General features: G+C 36.6%; 1 protein-coding gene across 2 annotated transcripts in view; it reads right to left on the bottom strand.

Moving 5' to 3' along the window:
* Positions 1–24,702, bottom strand: part of LOC115447494 — a 70,448-nt gene that overhangs the window by 17,886 nt on the left and 27,860 nt on the right. The window contains exon 2 of one of the 2 annotated variants that reach the window (XM_030174583.2): positions 9,335–9,489. The exons of the other annotated variant lie outside the window; for it this stretch is intronic. Within the exon in view, the coding sequence (XP_030030443.2) occupies positions 9,363–9,489 (127 nt within the window). The 3' untranslated portion in view covers positions 9,335–9,362. Of the gene's footprint in view, positions 1–9,334; positions 9,490–24,702 lie in introns of those variants that run through there. 2 annotated transcript variants of the gene reach the window in all.

The following is a 24,702-nucleotide window of genomic DNA, read 5'->3' as shown; positions in this document are numbered from 1 at the left end:
GGCGACCCCCTTCAATAAAACCATGCGAAAGTTATTTTTACCGTAGCGAAAATCCTAACTAGCTAACTCGTAGGCGAAGACATCTCACTTCTGGTTTCCGGTACAATCAGACCCCGGGGCGTGTTTTTGCTATTCTATCGACCCACGCCTTAAGCCAGTTTCGTCCTGTCGGGAACATCTCTAATTCAAAAAATATTTACTCCAACTGGCAAAGGAAACGTCTGTACAGCCGCGAAATATTTTCCTTGTTGGATAAGAAATTGCTGTTTGGTGTTTGTTCATATTTTCTTGATAAATATAACTGAATACGCTGTACTAATCAAAAAATAACATTAAAAAGTAAAAAAAAATTACGCGTTTATTTTTGTATTATTCTAACAGCTATTTCTAATAAATGATCGCAATCTCAATCTTCAATCCGATTTCGAGAATGAGCCAATCAAATTACGCATTTGTAAGCGTGTCAAAAAATCTTCGTTCTGATTGGTCCAATTTTGAAATACCTCGAAAAAAGCTATTTAGGATCGTTTATTAAAAATGGCGGCAAATCAAACGTATATTGCTCTTTTATTAAGTTATATTATAAGAATACAAAAAGTATATTTGATAGGTAATCTATCACAATGTTTCCGATTTAAGAATTTCTAATAAAATTATATATATTTTGGAGGAGGTAATTTCTAAAATATTGACTCCATAGCTAAGCGTTTACTGTAAGTTCGTTGCCCTATATTATTATAATGGAATATAGTCGTAAAATTCAATTTTTGCAAGCCGCCGCCGTTCCATTTTACGTACTCTGGCAAAAATATAATTTCCGTAGTAAACTCCTGGAGGAACGCCATATAATATTTGACGCCTTTTTTATATCTTTCTTACCAATAAATATTACTGTTCTTAACTAAAAACTTTTTCTAACAATGGTAACGAGGCGTACAAATATATTTTTGTTTAAAATGTATTGATGCATGCTATCAATAGAAGCAGATTTTATAATATAGCAGCAAATCGACTGAAATTGTATTAAAAAACGCACTTAAATTTAGCGAAATAGAATGCATATTTATACAATGCATTTAATGCATGGGCACGCTGATTCGAAATTCAAAATTCACGAACCCTACGACCATTCACATATATATTATTTTAAACAGTTCTTAATGCATCGGCATGTTCTTCGAAATTCAAATGACAGAACTATAATAACTATATAATGGACTGTATTATAAATAAATTAAGTCCATTTTCAAATTCTAGGCATTCTGCTGACGGTTCGTTAAGTCTGCGTCATCCAAAACGAATGTCAACTAACAAGAGACGTGAACGTCTTAACGGTCGCTGTAATTATGTCGGCGTGCTTAATTGCTTCTTCACGCTTCGCTTATTACAAGTAGCAAGTAAAGGCGCGTATCCACCATACATGTGCGAAAGAGCTAAGCGGTGAAAATCAATACTAACACTTCATTTTCAAAGTCGTTTTACGCAGTTCTGGGAAATGTCCCATTTGACAACTTCACTACGCAATTTCACTCACATAATACTGCATTCAGACATAACCGTACGCCGAAAAGAGCCCGAGCATGCGCAACATCTACCTATTATGTATATCTATACTATTATATAAAGCTGAAGAGTTTGTTTGTTTGTTTGTTTGTTTGTTTGTTTGTTTGAACGCGCTAATCTCAGGAACTACCGGTCCAAACCGAAAAATTCTTTTTACGTTGGATAGCCCTTTGTTCGTGGAGTGCTATAGGCTATATATCATCACGCTATACCCAATAGGAGCGGGGCAGTAATGGCTAATCTCAGGAACTACCGGTCCAAACTGAAAAATTCTTTTTGCGTTGGATAGCCCTTTGTTCGTGGAGTGCTATAGGCTATATATCATCACGCTATACCCAATAGGAGCGGAGCAGTAATGGATAATCTCAGGAACTACCGGTCCAAACTGAAAAATTATTTTTGCGTTGGATAGCTCTTTGTTCGTGAAGTGTTATAGGGTATATATCATCACGCTATACCCAATAGGAGCGGAGCAGTAATGGCTAATCTCAGGAACTACCGGTCCAAACTGAAAAATTCTTTTTGCGTTGGATAGCCCTTTGTTCGTGGAGTGCTATAGGCTATATATCATCATGCTATGACCAATAGGAGCGGAGCAGTAAAGAAACATGTTGCAAATACGGGGAAAATTATTAGTTTTGAGAGCTTGCGTTGCCTGCGCTGCGTAAACGGTTAAAGTTATGCAACAATGATGTATGACGGGATCGTTCCTCTTAAAAAGTTCTAAAAAATATATTATAAAACAAAGTTCCCCGCTGCATCTGTCTGCCTGAACGTGTTAAACTCAAAAACTACCCAACATATTAAGATGAAATTTGGTATGGAGACAGTTTGAAACCCTGGGAAGAACATAGGCTCCCGGGAATCTATTATAACGGAAAACTTTAGCCTGAAAAACTTTATAACGCGGGCGGAGCCGCGGGCAAAAGCTAGTTTGTTTATATGTGTGCGTATTTATGTTATATCGTGTTTCACCGCGAACTAATAGATACGGCTAAACATTGAGTTAGGTTACGAGTTACGTTACGCGTAGTGTGGACGGTGACATCTGTTCGCCAGAATGACACGCGTGATGAGTCGATTAATTTAAAAATGGAATTTTAAAAATCTTACGTTCTGTGTTTGGGAGACGTCCACGCTTGCAACTATGCGTATGTGTGAGTTCGCTGATTTGACATAGGTTTTATGGGTCGTGAGGTATGAAACATTTGCCCGAACATGTAACCCATGAGTAGTGTCATTGTATATAGATGATAGAGCCTTCTTTAATGTTGTCTTTAGACTTAACTTAGATGGAGATCATATACATCAGTGTTGGAGACGCACCTTAAGTCATCCTTTTATCGACTGTAAAGCTTTTTATCACACTTTAGACTTAATAGGGAAAGTTGTCCTGGATTATGTCCTATATGGTGACAGGTTAGCTCTATCAAATGATTTATTATTTTGGTAACATTATTTATGCACTTAAACTATCTAGATAGACTTACTAAAAAAAAGTTAAAGATATATTTTTTTAAATATTATATCAATGTCAGTGATATAGATCTATTTAGCAGTTTTAATGAGTTTATTACGAACCTCTTCACAAACCTTCATAAGTTGGAATGTCATAATACACGTGGTGCCAATCAAAATAACACAATATTAACGAGGGGGGATCCTTTGGCGTCCCCGACACAATGAACGGAGTTCGCAAGTACTACTAACGGGTGAACAAACTTTAAACCGTTGTAATAAGGGTTATTTTGCTTTGAATGTTGTATAAATTGATGGATGTGCTTTACAAAGTTCATTTTACCTTTCAATTGTACCGTATTTTATTGTGGTAAGGTCGGTTTTAAAGTGTCCAGGGCACATTCCGATAGGGTACGTGATTGTGTCAGTAAAAAGTAGGGGAATGTGTGTAAATAATATTATTTCACGTAATTTTCGCTTTGGGAGTCATATCGGAGATTTTTGAGTTTTTGTCAAAGCTATAAACACTTCAATAATAGTTTATTTTTTATGTTCCGTATCATTTTTAGAAGTGCTTTTTTTATTTATTTTAATCTATAAAAAGGTGAAATTAAATTTTTTTAAATTTCATTTAAAATTGAAATTACCATAATTTCCTGTTTGTCCACAATAACAACCGTAAAGGCTGAATTGATTTTCGTAGGACTTTAGTTTCCAGAATATAGACTTTTCAAAATTGTGTTTATATCCCAAAAAGGCTGTTTAAGTAGGAATTCCTTAGCCTTCTATAAAAAAATCCTGACCACTATCCTAAATAATCTCAAATCTCAATACTCAACACTAAAAGTTACGTTAAATTTCTTCATTCAAGTCTATACTACATTCGAATCATTCGTTTTCTAATTACTTCTTTAAATATGTGTACAATCCCCTTTGTTCCCATATCGGGCGGCGCATGACGAACGGCTTTTGCCGTAATAGAATCGACATGCGGGATCCGTAAAATCATATAATTTTAACTGACTTTTCCTGTGCGGGTATGATGTAACTGGGGATTAATATGCTCACGCTTACATCCTCGAAGCGGTTGGCAGAGTTACAAATCACCTAGTTCATTGATTTTGCATCTTATTTGATAAGAAACTGAGTATATTAAATATATATTCATCAGGTAACACAAAAACATTCAAATATGAAATAAGAAATAAATGAATCCCGCTCATGGCGGCTAAGCTCAACGGAGATCAGCTAGGTACGCAGGAGATATTATAGTGCACAAGTGTGTGCAATACACGGGTGCACTCTCTGTTCCTTCACTCTCATAGTCCGGTGAGACGGCAATCCGACATAACCGGAGAGAGATCAGGCGCAATACCAACGGCTTTACGTGCTTTCCAAGGCACGGGGTATCACTGCCAACTTCCCGACTCCGAGCTGCGTCTGAGCATTTCTTTTCATATAAGAAATAGACAATTTCTTAACAAATAAACAAGTATCTACTCCACCACCGCCATATAGTCATATGATTATATGTCTTAAGAATTATATAAAGGCCAAAGTTTATTAATAATTCAATAAACATAAATCAGTTTTGTAAGGCGTTAATAAGACAGAAATGGTACGCGTTTGGCGCAGCGAGCGAGTGATTGACACTACAACGGATAAAGGATTCTGTTTTTATACAAATAAAGTGTTAAGTCCGTTGATATTGTCAGTTTTTGTCCCGGCGACGTGACAACACTGTTCCTGATGGCGATTCCAATGTGGACTCGGGCATAACTTTTTCAATGACGCTTCAGAAAGGATTTGATTTATATTTAAGACCGGCCGTCTGTCTTTTGAGTTGCGAGATGAAATAATAAAATAACGTGGCTTGTTGCCTGATTAGAACATGGTAGGTAGTGTAGTCGGAATATGATAGCGACCAAGAGCATCGATGTGACGGTCGTCAGCATTATGCCGGCGTATGTTATTTATCTAAGCATACCTTTTGAAAAAACATGATTTGTTTTTATGGTGTTACTTTGGCGAAGTTTCCAACATATATCCAAAATCACTATGGACCAGTCCAGTATAAAATATTGTTTTTTGTACGGACACGTCAGATGCCACTGCACCTGATGGTAAGCGGTAAGGTCCCAATATTGTCGACTGATGTAAGATCATCAGTGCTCACCTCTCTCCAGGCGATACAATTATATCGGCGTCTTTGGAACTAGATATACACAGGCTGATCCCGGAACGCACTTACTCGGGCAATTATGGCGGATCATGTCATCCAGTTCCTTCGTTATCCTAATTTATATAAATATGCCAATACCAGTAGGTTTTACCATAAGTGTTTTACATCTTGTGTACGGTTGTTCGCTTTCCGGGTATATATCCTACTGCCCGTAGTTTTCACTCACTAGCATCTCTCGGTACAATATTTTTCCGTTTCATTTTACGGCATGAGTTTTAACGAACGAATTTATCATATCGACATGCCCCATTTTCCAGAAATAAACATTATGGGTCAGACAAATATTTATAATAGCCTTTGTCTGCCAGACGCGACACTATGGAATAACCGTTTATTTGCAATATCTGTGTAAATAAGGTGCATAATTGTCTGTAAATAGTCATAATAATGACCTTTCTACCAAGGCTGTATTGTCTGGGACATGAGGTCGAAGAGCCAGAACACTGTTGAGAACTAAACGGAATTATTTAGAATGAAACACCCTGAAATTGTATACTGGAAAAGGTATTTCGGCTGGTGTCAAAAAGTTACTAAGGGGCCGTCCAAGTATTACGTAACGCAATTTTTGAAGATTTATGAATCGGCTGTTAGAATGCTAAGGCAATATGTACCTAAATGTATCCGATTTTTTTTTAACTTAACTGTATGTTAGCCTGGCAAAGGCCGGTTTATACAAACACACCAGATTTTTAGGTGAGCGTTTCAGTGCTCGCAACTCTTGAAAATTAAACGACCATGCTGTTGCAACCCACTAACAGGTTACGAACTTCGGTTCAAAACGGTTACTGGGAGAGTACGAGACATCAAAGATAAAGATGTATCAGATTGTTAGCGTATGTAATATAATAATAATATCAGCCCTGTATTACATACTTGTCCACTGCTGAGCACGGGCCTCTACTACTGAGAGGGATTAGGCCTTAGTCCACCACGCTGGCCTAGTGCGGATTGGTAGACTTCACACACCTTCGAAATTCCTAAAGAGAACTTCTCAGATGTGCAGGTTTCCCCACGATGTTTTCCTTCACCGTTAAAGCGAGCGATAAATTCACAAATAATACACACATGATTTTTTAGAAAAGTCAAAGGTGTGTGCCCTTTGGATTTGAACCTGCGGACATTCGTCTTGGCAGTCCGTTCTCATCCAACTAGGCTATCGCCGCTTATATCGTATGTAAAGTAGTAATAAAAAGATGCACGTATTTGATTTTATGGCTATAGATTTATCACTGTTTTTCTTAGTATTTATAACACGTATTCACTTAACGTCAAAATTGTACTTATTCGCGAATTATCAAAGTAAAAAATCTATACAAAAGTATTCCCAAAAATTACAAACGTAATTTTAGTTGCACGTTTCGTTTAACTTTTTGCCTTCAAAAATAAGTAGTTCAAAATGAGCTAAAAATAAACATCGCATGACTGCCGCCATCAAATTAGTGGGCCAACGTGTGTTGACAACACTCAATGTTGTACAAAAAGTTTGGGTAAAAATAAAACAGCTGCCAAATATATTTAAAGTGCATCAAAGGCTTTTAGAACAACAATTTGGACTTTATTTTACCTTTATTTATATTAAATAGAATGATTTATTGAATCCATGAAATATTAGTTATCTGTGAGGCAAAAACAATAACAATTTTAATAATATGAAGTAGCAATAGGTATTATTTGGCAATCAACAATACGTAAGCGTATTAGGAGTTACGTAAGATTCATTAAAAAATTACTTCATAAAAAAATCTATGACGTAAAACTGTTAATAAACAATAGAATTTACAATCTCTTATCTCAAATTAATGTTTTCCTGGTTCTCAATTTCATTAAATTATTTGGAATTAGTTGATAAGAATAAAGATAATATTATTTTTCCTCCTATCTAAAAACCAATTTCCATTAGAGAAGACGTCATTTTTCTAAACTCAAATACAATACAAACTCGATGCTTGTAACTGTCGCGTCAGATAAAGGGCACAAAAGCAACAACAAGCTGTCCATATTAAGTTTTCCATACAGTAGCAAAGATTGCTAAACACAGCAATTTAGTTGAAGCAACTGGCAACTAATCACCTTTTGCATGCCGCTTCAACAGTTAACATTTTACACAAAATTATTATGTGAAGAATTATTCAAATATTTGTTACCTTTTGAGTAAATTTTTGTAAATGTAGACATGAATTTGAATAAGAATTTGTAACTGCAAGAAGTGACATAAAATCTATATCCCCTTTATTCCCCTGTCTCCTCTGGCTCATGTCATCACGTATAAATTTATAGAGCGGGCGGGATTCATCTGGCATCAGACATAGACAACAGACGTTAGATTTACGACAGCCGAGTCATTTCCGAAACATTGCTAATGACATGTGACGTGGATTTATTGGGATTGACGTATATTGTGTATATGGAGTATATACAGGGTAATTTTATGAAGTAGACATAACTGAACTTCACATAAATCTGACATAATGCTGGAATATAATTGTGCGAGTCGTAAACACCATGTTCTTGATACGGTTCGGTTTGCTGTATGGTTCTATGTTCTAAGTTGAGGCTCCTTTTTCCGCACTTAGCCCGTAGTAGGTCGGGCTGTTGTGCGTGGTCATATGAAAATATTTCGTTGTTCGGTGTTCGACAATATCGTAACGATATGTCGGTACGATATTATCGTGGTTACGATATTAAGATTGATTAAGATTTCGGAGACCAGAGCCAGAGGTGCGGGTTCAACCCTGTGGGTAAACGTAATCTGTTTATATTAGTTTTCGATGGTGTTAGCGAAATCCCTCCTAATTAATACTTTAGATTTAATTATTATGTTAGAATGTATGTGACTGATTGAAGTACAATTATTATGTATTCAAGTAAAATGTATCACTAATAAGGCATAGCGTAGACGTTGTGAACTTGTCGAGACACATTCCACTATTAGGAAACTGTCAGTTGTGGAAGTTGCTGATGCAATTTCAACTCAGTTTGGTCATGGTTCAATGTCTTGTTCCTCAGAGTCTGCGCTGTGACTTATTTTGCCTACCCCTCTCGTATATTCCGACATTAATTTTAAATATCTGGTTAAAAGTCTATATATAATAGACATCCAACATTCCTCCAGCACATGACATCGCGTGTTTATGGGAGGCTTTTAAGGCATTATTGCCTTTATAAAAAACCCATTATGTTGATGGCATAAAGAAGTGTAATTCACGTAAATATCGTATTAAATGTAGTTTGTGTGACCTCGTCTTCAGAAGTTTCTGGAAACACGTAACGACTATTGGTGTAAGTGGGGGTTGGTTAAAACTCAGTGGTGGAGATTAGCTCAATATTGGGTAGTATTAAAGGTTGCTTTTAAATGACACTTTCGTGGCTAGTCAATGTAAGCCATTGATTCCCAGAGGTCCAGGTGGACACCCAGGAGGTCACAGGCGCCTTGATGGGAGTCCACGTTGGTGTGATCAAAAAATTGAGTCCACAATTCGTAAGCGGAGATCCACAAAAATGTATTTGGTTTGAGAGTAAATAACTAAAATGTTGGCTTGACTTCACCCATCAATGTAGGCAGATAATGATCCCAACATAATCCTCGTGATGGCTGGGCGGTAATTTAAATGCACTTTTCTGCGATAACTAAAAAAAGTGGTCCATCTAAACCAGCAAAAATTTAAGGGGGTTTATGAGAAAAAAATGTTTGAAAACCTCTGATGCAAGTAGAGTCTATATTACTATCGACATGTCAGTATAGTAGTGAACTGAGGAAGAATCAGCCCAGCGGTCTACCGATGTCTACCATCTCCCAGTAACCTAGGAGGCCGTTCAAGTATTATATAACGTAATTTGGAGGGGTTGGGGGTTCGTACAACGCATCATATAACATTGTTTTTTTTTATTTTATAACAATAACAAAGGTATTTTAGCGACTTTCCGGTATTGTGAGTTGTGAATATTAGAAAAAAAATTGTTACTTCAGAGTTACGTAACTTTTGGAAGGGGGGGGGGGGGGCATACACGAAAATGTTACGGTGCGTTACATGGGGTGGCGGTTAAAATATCTTCAAAAATTGCGTTACATACTTGAACGGCCCCTAGGCGGTCATAACCGCTATCTGGCTGACAGTAATTGCACTTCCCCTACGAAGAACATATCAAACAGCCGGAATAAGGAATAAATAAAAGCAAATATAACAAAAACTAAACAAATACCTTGGGAGAACCACCCGGAAAACTCACTTCAGTACATGAAAAAGAAATCGTGACGTGAGAATTCGCACACACCAATTGATTTATACAAGTTATTTAATTTCGTCGCGAACTGATATATTAAAGGACGTGATTGTCGAAAAATAAAATTCAGTAAAAATAAATGCTTTAGTCCCTGGACAACGTCATAAAGATGACACAACATTGCATTTTAAGGGAAAGTTTGATACGATATATTTCTTAGTCAGAGCGGCCTATATCGTCCACGGAGGTAAATCCATCTCTTTGCAATTACAGGCGTTCTAATGGATTTGGTAGCAAAATAGGTAAATAGGAGATTTTTAACTCTTTTTACAAAGCTGTCTTTTGATTAGAGCACTCGTAATTGCAAAAACACGGATATACCCCTGTAGACGGAATAGTCTCTACTGACTATATGACTATATATGTTATTATAAGTTAAAGGTAGTCGCTTATCAGCAGAACTCTTCTCATTCACGCATCCTTGTCCTATTTCGCTATAAGAGTCACAACTTGCTTATTGTAACATAACGCATGCCTCGATCTCAATCAACAAAGAACTTATTCACATACAAAAGAACATACAGACGGAGCATGGTAATAACAGTATCAGCCCTGAGTTATATACCACTGCGGGCCATGTGCCGTCTTTAGTATTTTATTTTATGTATAAATGCTCGGTAAAGCGAATCTACTGCACCTGATGTGGGATGCTGAAGTGGAGTGGGGTCCAATAGAATGTCGACTGACGAGAGATGATTACCCCACGGCAGACGACACAATTATGCCGGCCTGTTGGAACAAGATATACACAGGCTGATCCGGGAACGTGACTCCCTTATGGAACAATGGCAGATTTTAACACCTTGTGCTCGGTGATCGCTATCCAGGCGGATATAAAATATATCCTACCAACAGCCAAAGCTTTCTTTATTGTTAAGAGGGTTTAGGACTTAGTCCTCTATGCTACCAGCTAGGTATGAGTTAGCAGACTTCACATACCTTAGTAATTTGATTAATTATGTGGCGGGTTAAGACTGATTAGTTATCCCAGAGACTGCGAGCTTCACCGCTCAGTGTCATAAAATGCAACTGCCTATCCACAGGAGTTGTGTTGGCGGGTGTGAGAGCGGGATAGTCTTTTTAACCTTTCTGGCGGGATAGTCTTTAAATATCTTCCAATTTGTAGAATAATGTATGTAGGTTTCTTCAAGATGTTTTTGCTCAAGGTAAAAAGAACGATAATTGGAAATAGTCAGATATAACTTGGGTTTGATCCAGCGGACCTTCGTCTCTTTCCATTCCTAACTATTGCCGCTAAGACTGCGTAAAAAGAAACAAATTAACCTTACACCATTTATAGATTAATGGCACAATTATGTTAAATTACAGTCCAAATAAACACGACTAAGGCTTGTTTTATGGCGGTCGTATCGCAAAAGGAGTAACAACGTCCGGTGCCGGTCGGCTGTGCTACTCGTATTTGTAATGCATCATTTGTTTGAATTGATCATAGTTTACGTCGACTAGTAAGGTATTAAGTCATTTTTCGAGGCAAGAGTGTTTTAAAGAAAGAAAGAAACTAGAAATCAGCATTACAAAAATAGCAGTCCTGGATTTGTAAATAGGCGATAAAGGCCGCGGTCTATGGGCGGCAGCCTCTTAGGGGCGGCAGATTCCAGAGGACGCTCACTCGATTTAATTAATCATTCGTTTATTTAACTTTAATGCTTTCCATAATAGAAACAAATGGAAAATTATTAAGTATTTTAAAAACCTACACACAAGCGGAATACACAATCAGATCGGTTCGGGCGTCGAAACAAGACTGCACTTTCGTCGTTCGGCCGGTCCTTATGTTAACAATTGTCGACATTCCTCTTTTTCTAATACTTCGTCGATGTAAGGATAAATGGCGCCGCTATTGCTCCGGAAATTCACCAATTCAACGCTTCCGACAGCAGTCACTTTTGACAATCAAAACAATCACACAAGGCAACTTAATGCCCAAATCAACTCTTGTTGTTATAGATAATATTAGACCCATAAAAATTTACCGTAACTTTTCCTACTTTCAACTTTGACATTGGCAAAATCATCGTCTGCCAACGATGGAGCCACAATCTAAAAGTTGAATTGAATTGAACTTAAAGCTCAAATCAACTCTTGTTATTTTTCATAATGATTTTAATGGTCTCTAATCGACTCGTAGAAATTAATTAATTACGACAACAAGGTGCTGCGGCGACATATACAATAATATACAAGGTGTACTATGTTGTCTATCAATTATCGTTCGCTTTTAACTTCGTGAGGAAATTCACATCTGAGAATTTTTCAAAGAAGAATTTTGCCGGTATATGAAATCTAGCAATCTGCATTAGAGCATTTTGGAATAAAGCCTAACACCCTCTCAGTAGAAGAGGCCAGCGCTCAGTGCGTATATAATACAAAGCTAGATTATCAGTAGATACAAAAACAAAACAGAAAACCAAAAAAATGTTTGACACCATTTCATTCAACGAGCAATGAAATATACATTAAGAAGTAAGAGGCGTCTGCTATCAAGATTCATGATTTACACGAGATCAAAGGTGCCGTGATGCACTACGTTTATCCAATTGACGCGTAGAGGGTGTTACATTGTAGATAAGTGACATATAGAGGATGTGGCAATCTGGTGCATCGAACCGCAAGGCCGCTCGAATTAGGACAAGCAGGATACGTCCATCACCGTAAATAGATGAGGCTTTGGAGGGTGAGGTGGATAGGTCGTCATTGCTGGATTTTAACTTTGCTTAAGTACGCCATGTCGCGTGAGCAAAAAGGTTGCTATAGATTTGTAGGTTTCATGTTGATAGGGTTCTGTATCTCAAAAGGAACGTTTATAGGAATATTTATCCGTCTGTGTGTGTTAAGAATTGAAATTAATGAATTAATCCCTCTTAGCCGATTTTCGGCCACGGCAGCTAATCTCAACGGAGATCAGCCAGGTACGCAGGATATATTATAGTGCACAAATGTGTGCGCAATACACAAGTACACTCTATGTACCTTCATTTTCATAGTCAGGTGAGACAGCAATCCGACATGACCGGAGAGAGAACAGGCGCAGGATCAACGTCTTTTCGTGCTTTCCGAGGCAGTCAAGAAATATCAAATACTCAGGTCCATATTACTTTTAGCTGTAAAGAACCAGACTTGTTAACGCGATCAAAAAATATGGCCATGTATGTTTAATATTTCCTGATTTTACAAGGTAATCAAAAACCTAAGGGTCCTTTTCGTTGGCCTAGAATCATGAAATAAAGTTTCCTTATGAGGTGTGAAACCCTAAGGATGACGTGCCATGGTTATTAGCTTACAGAAGTTGCAGTAGTGGTGTGAAGAATAGTCTACACGTATATTAAATAGTCGGAGATATATAACGATCAAGACTTCCAATGCAATTAATTGCTAACAATCTTATACATGCTGGTAATGACAACAATTATTTATAATACATGTAATTATTATAATTGTGTCTAATGACGCAGGTATGCGCAACGTATATGTAAATCGACTTATATGTTTTTCTTTTTGTTTTTAACTTTTTTAAGTAATTATTTCATAAAAGTATTTGGTAAGATTTGTTTTGTATTTGTATTATTGTTTTATAAAACCACCTATTTGTTTTGGAGGTTAGTACTTCCAAACAAATAAAAAAAAATTAGTAACCTTTGAATTTGTCATTAGTATTAGCATGTTGCTAATACAAAGTATACATTTTTGTTCTATTTAAAATATTTCTTCTAAATATAAGATTATAATGTTTAGTTTGTGCCGGTAATGCGTGCAAATAATGTTTCCTTCAATCTATACTAATATATAAAGCTAAAGAGTTTGTTTGTTGGAACGCACAAATCTCGAAAACTACTAAACCGATTTTGAAATTTTCTCTACTAATAGGAAGCTACATTACTCCTCAGTACTATAGCCTAGTTTTTATCCTGAAAAAACTGCACGCGGGCGCACCCGCAATCAAAAGCTAGTCTAAAATTAAATGAAATTGACCGTTTAAAAACGTAATTTTCCAATATAGCGTTATACTGCAGCTATTTCATCACGTAACAAAGTAACCATCACTGTTTAATCGCGTTATATATTCATTACCGCCATCCCTTTCGGATTATCGCTAATTTTGATCGTAATTCCATTAAATTGGACGAATTTGCTTATAAAGCGTTTTTAAAGCTATTTGTGAATTGCTTTTTTTTAGAAAGAATATAGCTGATGGGGAAATAGGGCGGGTTATGGGATCGGCTACGAAATATAAACCCCGAGCTCATAGAACTAGTACCTAGGCTTAGGTTTACATTGTAGCACTCGAATGTATTCCATATAGTGTAGGCAGTAAAGCAAGTAGGCCGTTAGCACTGTGGTAAATTTTCAAAAAATGATTAATACCTTTTAATCACAATTTCAATGCATGTCACCGCGTACCTTCGACTGATACGTAAAAGGAGACTTATGAAGCATAGGAAATACAATCAGTCTTCTCTCTAAAGGGATCGACGTTAGGCAGGCTGCTAGTCGTAAAAATATGCCAAATTCTGTGACCAAAATACTAAAATTGTGCCCATCTAACTTACCGCCGTACTTGGGAGGTCACTGTAATGATCCTTAGGTAGTTATTTAGATCATTATTTTCACATCTAAAGCAAATTAACGCCTAATATTTTATGAAATGTTCGTGTTAGGATATATTTCATACCCGCCTGGATAGCGACCACCGTACATAGTGTTAAAACCCGCCATAGCGGCAGTGGCGTTCTGGTATCAGCCTGTGTAAATGTGGTTCCAAAAGACCGACATAATTGTGTCGACTCAGCGACTGCCGTGTGGTAATCATGCCATAGTGGCCCACGTAAGTGTGTCGTGTTCTGGGATTAACCTGTGTAAATCTGGTTCCAACAGACCGACATAATTGTGTCGACTGCCGAGGGGTAATCGTCTCTTGTCAGTCGACATTCTATTGCATCCTACTACACTTACCATCAGGTGTAGTGGGGTTACTTTCCCAAGTAAGTATAAAAAAAGACATGCTGATAATATAAAGTGAGGATTTTTAAGATTTTAAACTCCCTGATTCCTTCCAGTAGTAGAGGCTCGTGCCCAACAGTGGGACAATATATAATACAGGGCTAATATTATAATATTAAACTCACTGACCTTTAAAGAATAATCAAAATAAAATGATCATTAAAATTAATCGACGTCGCAAACTGCGGCAGTTAGATTTTTTACGTAAAAGAATTACAATCAGTCTCTATCGGCGCAAATGAAACATTTCAAATGAAATAACCATCATTTTAATATTTTACCAAAGCGACGTACAGACTTCATTGTTTTTTTTAAATAAAACAGTGATTGCTTTGAGTCTGGAAGCGGTTTTATTGTTCTTTAATAACACTTGAGGCTTTGTTATTGCCAAGTTATATTGCTAGTCGAGTGGTTTGTCTTTTAAGTGTATATTTATTTCTCTTGAAGTTATTTTCCGGTCGCGTTTGTTTTGTCGTTTGAAATGTTATGAACGTAAACGTCTGGACTTTATAAATATAGAAATGTTATTCCGTATTTAAGCTGAAGAGGTTATTGTTTGAGTGGTTTACTCTGAAACTGTTGCTTGGACATTGCTATAAAAGACAATAAAATTATATTAATTTTGGTAGTATTAAATTTTGTATAATGGATATTGTGTCATTAATTTCACAATAATATGCCACTAAACTTATAAATTCCGTGTATCTCTACCTAAAGTGCACATCATGTTAATTTGCCACCAATGCTGTTAAATAGAAAATTTGTTAAGAAATATTTTTGTAATTTTAAATTTTATAAGACACCTAAATTGTTTTTTTTTTTTAATTAATTATTTGTAAATCTTTGCATATTCCCGCAATAAATCTTGCACCGAAAATGTATAGAACGAATACTCAATATTTGAGGCCCTTTTCTCGAGGGAAGGTCTGTGTCCACAGCAAAAAAAGATCTTAAATTCCCACCAAAACATTGACGTATATTCTATAGACACGAACGTCCATATAAACTATTTGTTCAAAATCTGAACTAAAATGGCAATCGAAACGTCACTGTTATAACCGATTTATTCACTTGAACAACAAATAATTTTAATTATTTGATTAATATTTTGTATTCACATCCAAGTTTACACTTAGACTCGAGTTCTTATATAATAAGCGCCACTCCGTACATAACCACACTGACACACGCTGTCAATGTTGAAATCATATTAGTCAGGTGTACGGATTGCAGTACAGTTGATTCGAACACAATGCGTGTACGGCACGCCAGGTCTTGTACGTAGTACATATATATCGATGCCATCAAACCTTGTGTAAGAATAATAATAATAATCATATCAGCCCTGTATTATATACTTGCCCGCTGCTGAACACGGGCCTCCTCTACTACTGAGAGTGATTAGGCCTTAGTCCACCACGCTGGCCTAGTGCGGATTGGTAGACTTCACACACCTTCGAAATTCCTATAGAAAACTTCTCAGATGTGCAGGTTTCCTCACGATGTTATCCTTCACCATTAAAGCGAACGATAAATTCACACATCATTTTAGAAAAGTCAGGGGTATGTGCCCTTGGGATTTGAACCTGCGGACATTCGTCTTGGCAGTCCGTTCCACACCCAACTAGGCTATCGCCACTGTAAGAATAGTTTAGTCTAATTTGCGAATTATACCTGCACTCAGGATGCGTTGATTCGAAGATTGACGCCACTTCAAATGGGCATGTGAAGGACCTCGTGGTTTATTCCACTCGGTGCTAATAGCTCGTACGTCATACTGTGATCTGCATGGATTAGTAATGAGCTTCCCTCAGCAATTGTCCGATGGTATTCTACTTTATATACCGATTGCTTTATAGAAATGGAAATCCTTTATTGCAGAATGTAGGTATTCTCAATGTGTTGTTAAGAAATTGACAATATACTTTTAGGAATATATTACTAGTTGTTGCTACCGGCTTTGCCCGAATGAGAAGGATTTCCCGCTACAAAAATCCGTAAATCACTGTAGCAATCCACAGCGCCATTTACTTAAAATAAGATTAAAAATTCAAATTACCTACCTGGATAAATAGTAAAAAAACAATATCACGCCTTTATTCTCGAAAGGGTAGGCAGAGGTCCTGGTAGTAACCAGGACACCCACTTTTTGCAATATGTGTTCCGTCCTATGATGTCATAGCGGACTAGCCTATCGCCAAATCGGTCACAAACTCCAATTCCAGAGTCCGGACTGATACTGCGTAAAAGCTCAAAATCACTACCCGACCCGGGAGTCGAATCCGGTATCACAAAGCGGTAGTCATATCGCGAACGCATATAACAACGCCACCGAGGCAAGATAAAAGTACCCTATATGTTAATCACGAACACAGTTTATCCATGTGCCGAAATTGATCCAAATCCATTCAGCAGTTACTGCATTTACGTCTAAGAAACATCCAAACATTTTCACAAAATTCGCATTTATAATATTTCTAAAACACGAGATATTTAATGTAATGTATAAAGTATTAAAATCGTTGGAGCGGAAAACAAGACTTCTCAGATTCTTAGTTCGTATTAAAAAGCGTTCATTTTCATTACAAGATAATATTAATAAAACAATCCGTAGATATTAAATTTTAAAAGAACGACTACATTCTAATAATAATGTATGTGAGTAATTTATGAACATTTTATTGTGTTAAAACTCTTTGTTTCAAACGAATTCCATTTTTAAACGGGTGCCGGGTTGAGGAATGTTTTTATTTTAAATTACAGGCTAGTTTAATAAAATCCTCTCTGAAAAAAGATTTTTAAGGAATTTGGATTTATTCAGCCAGATATAATTCCCGGTACACGTCCCTTTGTGAGAATAAAACACAAAGCATTGGACTGAGCGGTAGTCAATAGAAAGCGCGTACAACCATTTTCCATCCAACTCTGGTTGTAGAAAGTTTTTAGTGTATGTGTTTACCTCAGATGCGAGACAGCGTGGCATTATTTCTTTATGAAGACCACCTGAACTTCGTGTTACGTCGGAACGTTGCCAAATCGTTATGTTGTAAGAACTTGATAACTATACTATTCTGTATATTATATAAATGTGTATCGTATTTCATTGTGTTTTGTTGTTAGTTGACGACATTTTTTATATAATAAATCTACTTATATTGAATCTATTTATGAAACAGGTCGTTGAAATAACACGCCGGCATCTCCAAAGTAGAAACTTTGGGACTTGCTTTAGATGTCAAATTAGGTTGTAGAAACGGTATAAAATTTTGATTATAAACAACATGAAATAATTTCTAGTTTTGATTGCAAAAGTGATAAATATTGCCCAAGAGTCTTCAATATACATGAATTAGAAAATTATTTGCGAAATTCATATAAGTACCTAAATAATCAATTCACATAGGGCTCTCGGCTAACAGATCATCAATCATTATATTCATTTAGAATATAACCATCCATTGCCTTTGTCCCTATAGGATAGATCCTAAACGATATTTCAAAAACATTGGGTCGATTAAAATTAGAACCATATAAGTAAACGTAGAGATTTTACTGCCTTTATTTTTTTACTAGCGACCCGCTTCGGCTTCGCGCGGGTGCAATGCTGACTATTTAATGGATGTTATTATTATACATATAAACCTTCCTCTTGCATCACTCTATCTATTAAAAAAAAACTGCATCAAAATCCGTTGCGTAGTTTTAAAGATTTAAGCATACATAGATAGGGACAGAGAAAGCGACTTTGTTTTATACTATGTAGTGATAAGTGTCGTGCTTATATAAAACGAGTAAAGACCATGATAGATGCCCTATTTTTTGAGAGACACTTCGAAATTTTAAACTAGATTTAAACATATTTTATTAATAAATCATAGAATTATTGCTCATATACTAGCCACGTAATGAAGATTCGGACTCTTCCGTTAACTTAGAATATGTTACAGACCATATTCCATTCCAGTCTGTCAAAATCGCATTTCAAAGATGGAACGTGAGAGTACGTAAATACACAGGGCGTGAAAGTTTACTATTTACGCTTAATACAACAACATCCTCGTACACAAATATCGAAAATTCAAAAATGGAACCTAATTGTGGTGCTCATGAATGGAGTAGTCGCGTGAACATCGGCAGTGACCTTGTGGACTACTCGACTGGGCCAGGCTATTGCACCGCACGCGCTGTACGCCCGGGCCCCGCCGCGCCGCGCCGCCACCCCCGCCGCCCTGAATGGGGTTGCCAGACGGGAGCTAAAATTTCCGGGAACATACTACGCTTGCGTAACGGGATATGATTGCGTATTATCGAAAGCTTACTGATTTCACGGAAATGAAATTCAATCTTAGCTTTTGCGGGATTCATTAATATTGGCTCAAGTTTGGCTTTTTCCTGGAAGGTAATTTTATGATAATATTATGTATTTTAATACATAATATTACGATTTTTATTAAGATACTAATTTATGCATACAGCGACCTTTGTACACAAGTAAAACGTATAGTCGTAAAATAAATGTTACATAACCACTAACCACGCATTTTATAAGGTAAATAATTCTTTTTGCTATAAAGGGAATGAAACAGGTGCCGCCGCCCACCAGCCGATGATGAATGGACGCTGTCACGTCGTCTTATTGGTAGCAATTTTCTAGTAATTCTCACCTCCCTTTATAGAAAACAAACATTTTAAGTACATATTATGTCCAACAAGTGCTAAACGTATATTTACTTTTATATTTTAACTTCCGAATATTTCTGGTAAGGTGGTCAGCTGGCAGCCCTGTTGGCCAGGCTCGCACGCAAATTATTGAGCTACCTCGCGCCCCCCGTGCCCCCCGCCGGGCCCCCGCCCCGCTGCACTTCCTTCCGCGTCCCTCGCCTGGGAACAAGCCGTAGTACGGCCCCGCTACACACTTATTGCTTGTTCTTTTTTTGAATTTGATGTAGTGAAGAAATTTCTTAGACGCAAGATGGCGTCTGGTAGTAGGTGTAGGTTTTTAATTTGTTGTTTATGGTATACTTAGGTTAACATTATGTGCCAAGTTTAAATGATAAGAAAGTCAGAGAAGTGGTACTTAAGTATCTCAGATTCTCAGATGGTTGTAATTATGATTAAGTAATCTGGAAAAGGCGGGACGCAGTACTTATAAAGGTAAGGAAGGTCTGATTAGAAATATGTCGTCTTGTCCAAGCTAATTAATAGAGAATAACAAAAATGGAGCCTAGAGCCTTTATGGCCTAGGCAGTTGGTATTTATCCTATAAAGCGAGTGCCTCCGATGACAAAATCAATTAATAATAAATATAATGTTGACTATTTAGAGATGCTTCTTTTTGGATTATCGGAATTATCTTAAAAAAACTAATTTTGTATTAAGTAAGTACTTAAATATTCCAAAACATGGTTTAATTAATGAATGAATTAAATACTTTGACAACCGTTTTGAGAGAATATTACTTATAATCGGAATCAATAAAATTGTAATGTTGAATGCGGAACATTGTTAGAAATATCAAATTCAATCATGATTGAAAACAACCGCCATTATTATATACTTTGGTATCATAAGAAAAATAAAATGTAAGTATTTGTCAAATAAGCTGTTCCCTTTTGTGTTTTTGAGTGTATGTGTGTTTTATTTTTGTCAAAATAAACGGGTTTGATTCCTGGCTAGAATTATTGAATTTTTAAATGTCCAATGACGTATTTTTAGATTTCATTGCAATCGGCCCTGAGACTCATTTGAACATTTTCCGCTATTCAATATAGTTTCAGATCTCGCCATCTAGCCACTTAAAATACCTGTTCACCTTGTATATAATTTTTCAGAATCGGAGCAATAGTTTCAGACATTAACTTTATTAAACCAATCTCTTTAGTATTAGCTAACTCATTTTAAATGAATTATTTGAAAAAAAATTAACGTTTCTAAAACCATTTTTTGTGAAAGTCTATTTAAAATACTATAATACTAAGTTTAATATTTACAGTTTTATTGAAAACTATCCTTTGTTCGCGGCTCCACCCGCGTGTAACCGTTTTTCTGGAATAAAAGCTCCAATATTTTCCCGGGATAACAATAGTCTATATATAGCACTCAAGGGTAATGTAGCTTCTTATTAGTGAAAAAAAAATCTTAATCTGTTTAGTATTCCCCGAGATTAGCGCATTCAACCAAACTCTTCAGTTTAATATATTAGTATAGATTAGTTCTTTTTTTTTCTCATGTGTTCTCTCATGTGGGTGTGGTATGGAGTCGCTGAAGAGAGTAATGATGTTTCTGTGACGTGTTTTACCGGCGGGGATGGGATCACTCCAGCAGAGCGAATTCCCGTTCCGTGATTAGTTCTTATTAGTATAGATATTCAGCTCAATCTACAAAGCTTACACAGGTATAGCTTACTAGAAATGCGTATAATACTTCAATCCCCAGGGGTAGGCGGGGGCGTAACTCGTAATGGCGCCCACGTATCTCTGACTTTATTTTCTAGGAGACTAGCTTATCGTCATATCGCGCGTCCATTCTTAGGCAAGCTTGACTAAACGAAAATCATGAAAAAAAAATGCAGAGATGGGAATCGAACTGGCAACATAAGCAGTTCCGTAACTTAACGCTGCAATACATTAAAATGCCTATTTAAAAGTATAGTTACTTCACGCCTTTCACGCCTTTTATCCCCAAACAGGCAGAGGCACCAGTCCACCCGCTTCCATAGTAACAAAATAAAAACCTACTACCCGCATAATCACGCTAGCGCGGGTATGTCGTGGGTTGTCGCGTCACTCCGCGAATCACGTATTTGCGCCCTGTTTTGAATTATAACCGGTCTGAACAGCTGATCGCGACGTTGCCGCGCCGCGGTGCGCTCCCGCCGCGCGACGTTGCCGCTCCGTCGGGATGCTTCGTTTGCTGTACCGCGGTACATCGCTGGGTTTCCCATTTTCTATTTTCTGTGGTACTGGACCTTAGGTAAGTAAAATCTATAATGTTTTCATATAAGTAGTTGAGACTGCTCGCGGAAAATCCTTTAAGATTTTTTTTTAATGTGTAATGTTCCGGAATAATAAGTAAGTATACAAGATTTGTTCTATATGAAAAAATTTATACAAATCTAATAAGCCGTTTATGCTTTTATTTGTTACACATACCAAAATGTTTAACAACTTTCGTATTTGTAAAAAAAATTATAAGTGCAAACATAGGTAGCAGCGAAAATGTGATGATTTCAATAAGATTTTTTTTTATCTTTAGTATTTGTTGAAATAAAAATTGATAGTTAACACACAAGTATGTGTAGTAGCTTCAGTACTCTCCTGTCTCTATTTTTCCGTTTGTAAAGCTTTCATGTGATATAATTTAAATATGGTTTCAAACAAAAGGTAAAACGTCCAAATGAATACAAAAACGCAGAATATTGCGGGACTCAAACCCCCTTTTCGCAACCCACCCTTTGCCCACGGAATAGTAAGTCAAACAACCACTTACGAAATCTAATTTAGACATTTTTGACACCCAATGATTTTCACAAAGCTATTGAGGTTAAATGAATGCTGCCGATGCTGGCTGAGATTTTACAGTAGCAAATGTGAGACGGATGATTTATCTAAATTCCAACTTGAGATTAATCACTGATTAAAATCTGCGCAAAAATATCATGGACTCATCGGTGTATATCCGGTTCCAACAGGCCGAAAATTCTGCCGACTGACGAGGAATAATCACTTCTCGTCAGGCACTATCGCTTTCTGGACCCCACTCCACTTACAATCGGTGTAGTGGGGTCATTTTGCCGTGGCAATATTAAAAAAAGGAACGGGATCAAGAATTGCATTGAATAATGACCATTACTAAATCCATAAAGGTTAATAAAACATCAGACTTATCGCAGCAAGTGAAATGCTGTGGAAATCGATTCACCGCGTTACTGTTCGTACAATATTTATATTAAATTGTGAAAAAGTTAAAAAGCATGACATAATATGTATTAATTCAGTAATAACTAAAATACCTCGAATACACGTGGAGGTGACGCTTCATTGACTTAAAAAAAGAGGTTTTCAGATCGTGTTTGCAGTTGTTTGCCACGTTGCGTTTTCAATTATGTTTTTTTTTATTTAATTTTTTTAAACAAATGATCTTCCATGTTCCACCTGCCCTAATCTCAAATCAATTTGAGGTCTCGAAGTAAACTCTCGCGTATTACTGAAACGATTTGTCATGGTTTTTATGAGATAACTGCGGGATTGAATCCTGAGCAAATCTTTACAAAAACCTACACGTGTTTCCCGACTGGGTATCAAACTCAGAAGGCTCCGAAAACAGATTACTTACTTATTAAAATCAAAATATACCCTTCTTATTATTAACACGTTTTAATTTTGCCACTACCAGCGTAAAAGTCTGTTTCAAATATAAAATATAGCACTGAAGTGATGAAAGAATTAAAATCGCAATGGTACTTAGTATTAGTTCGAGAGATTAGTACGTAACAAATTTCAAGACACTGTGATCTCATTCTGCGTAGATCGGACCGTCAATCGCTAAAACAATTTAAAATTTTGTATAATTGTAAAATGGTGCTAGATATTGTAACTGTAAACTGACTTTTCGGACGACCAATACCTATATCCCTCCATGATCATGAAGGCTACAGTCTTCGAAACGTTGGGAGAAAATTATAATAAAAAACCGTAAAATAGTATTATTTCAATCTCTAACATTCACGTATAACATATGAAATCATTATAAAAAATGAGTTTTTAATATTACTGCTGTTATAAGTAAAAATAAAGTTTAAACATAAAATTTCGTACGCAGATGTTTCGTTTGTTAAATACCTATTTTCTATTGATTTCGAATACTTCACCTAAGATGTTTTTATTACACGTCATTTGTGATTTTTTTGTAAAATTATATATCAGTCCATTTCTAAATATTGTTAGATATTTTTTCATTATGACGGCAGATATTATTTATATTCTGGGTGTTGTTCTGGCTGTCGTTAATGTCCATACTTGGAATAAAAAGTAGTTTACAGCACTTAGGTACTTAGCGTAGATTCCTGTCTGAAAAAAAAGTAATTGAAGCAAGTGCGAGGTATTAACAACAGTGTAGAGGAGATAATAATATAGTGTACTAGTTAGAATTCATTCATCATCATCAGCCCTGTATTATATACTGTCCCACTGTTGGGCATGGGCCTTAGTCCACCACGCTGGCCTAGTGCGGATTGATAGACTTCACACATCCTCGAAATTCCTATAGACAACTTCTCAGGTATGCAGGTTTCCTCACGATGTTTTCCTTCACCGTTAAAGCAAGCGATAATTCACAATTAGAATTCATTATTAGAATATAATATATATTTTGGAGTAAGTTGTAAATACCTGAGGGGAACACACTGATATTTATACCTTAAGTTTTGGAATTAAAATGAAATCTATTCTGTGTGATTGACAGACAGGAACACACCACACATCACTGCTTTCCCAAGGGGTAGGCAGAGACTGAACCAAGACAAATTTTGCCACGTGTATCCTATGATGTGATTGGGGCGAGTCTCTCCCTAAATCAGACACAAATTTCAAACTCCAGTATGATACTAAACAAAAAAGCTAATATCACTTTGCCCGATCCGGCGCACGCAATACAAATCTAAATTATTGATAAACTAACAAATTCTGAAACGAACGCATAAAAAGGAACGGAATATCTGTTTATATTTCTCCCCGAATACGCGATGACATAAGGCTTCTAACAGTTGCCGACCGCTATGCCGAAATAGTGAGCCTTTTTGTCCCGGACCAATTTCCTCATTTCCCTGGCGTATTGGGGTTACCCGGTCGATTTAAGTGTACACAGCTGGACGTTGAGTGGACACTGAACGACTTTCTATTATTCTTGGTAGCGTTATCTTTGTTCGGAATGCTTTAGATGAATCGATTGTGAAGGTACGTTTTGTTTAATGTTTTTATAGTAAATTGATCGATGCAAGTAAAAGTGAGTAAAAACTGCGGATACGTGAGTTTAATTCAACCCTGTTTTCTCATTTTTCTGGTATTAGAGTCGGGTGACGTCAGAAGGTACCTGATCGTAATAATTGTTTTTTAAATGGGTACTGCAAATTGATCCTTCTG

This window comes from Manduca sexta, chromosome 14, assembly GCF_014839805.1.
Source record: "Manduca sexta isolate Smith_Timp_Sample1 chromosome 14, JHU_Msex_v1.0, whole genome shotgun sequence".
Taxonomy (NCBI): Eukaryota; Metazoa; Arthropoda; class Insecta; order Lepidoptera; family Sphingidae; genus Manduca; species Manduca sexta.
Note: the sequence above shows the minus strand (reverse complement) of the source record. Positions and strands in the feature narration are given on the sequence as shown.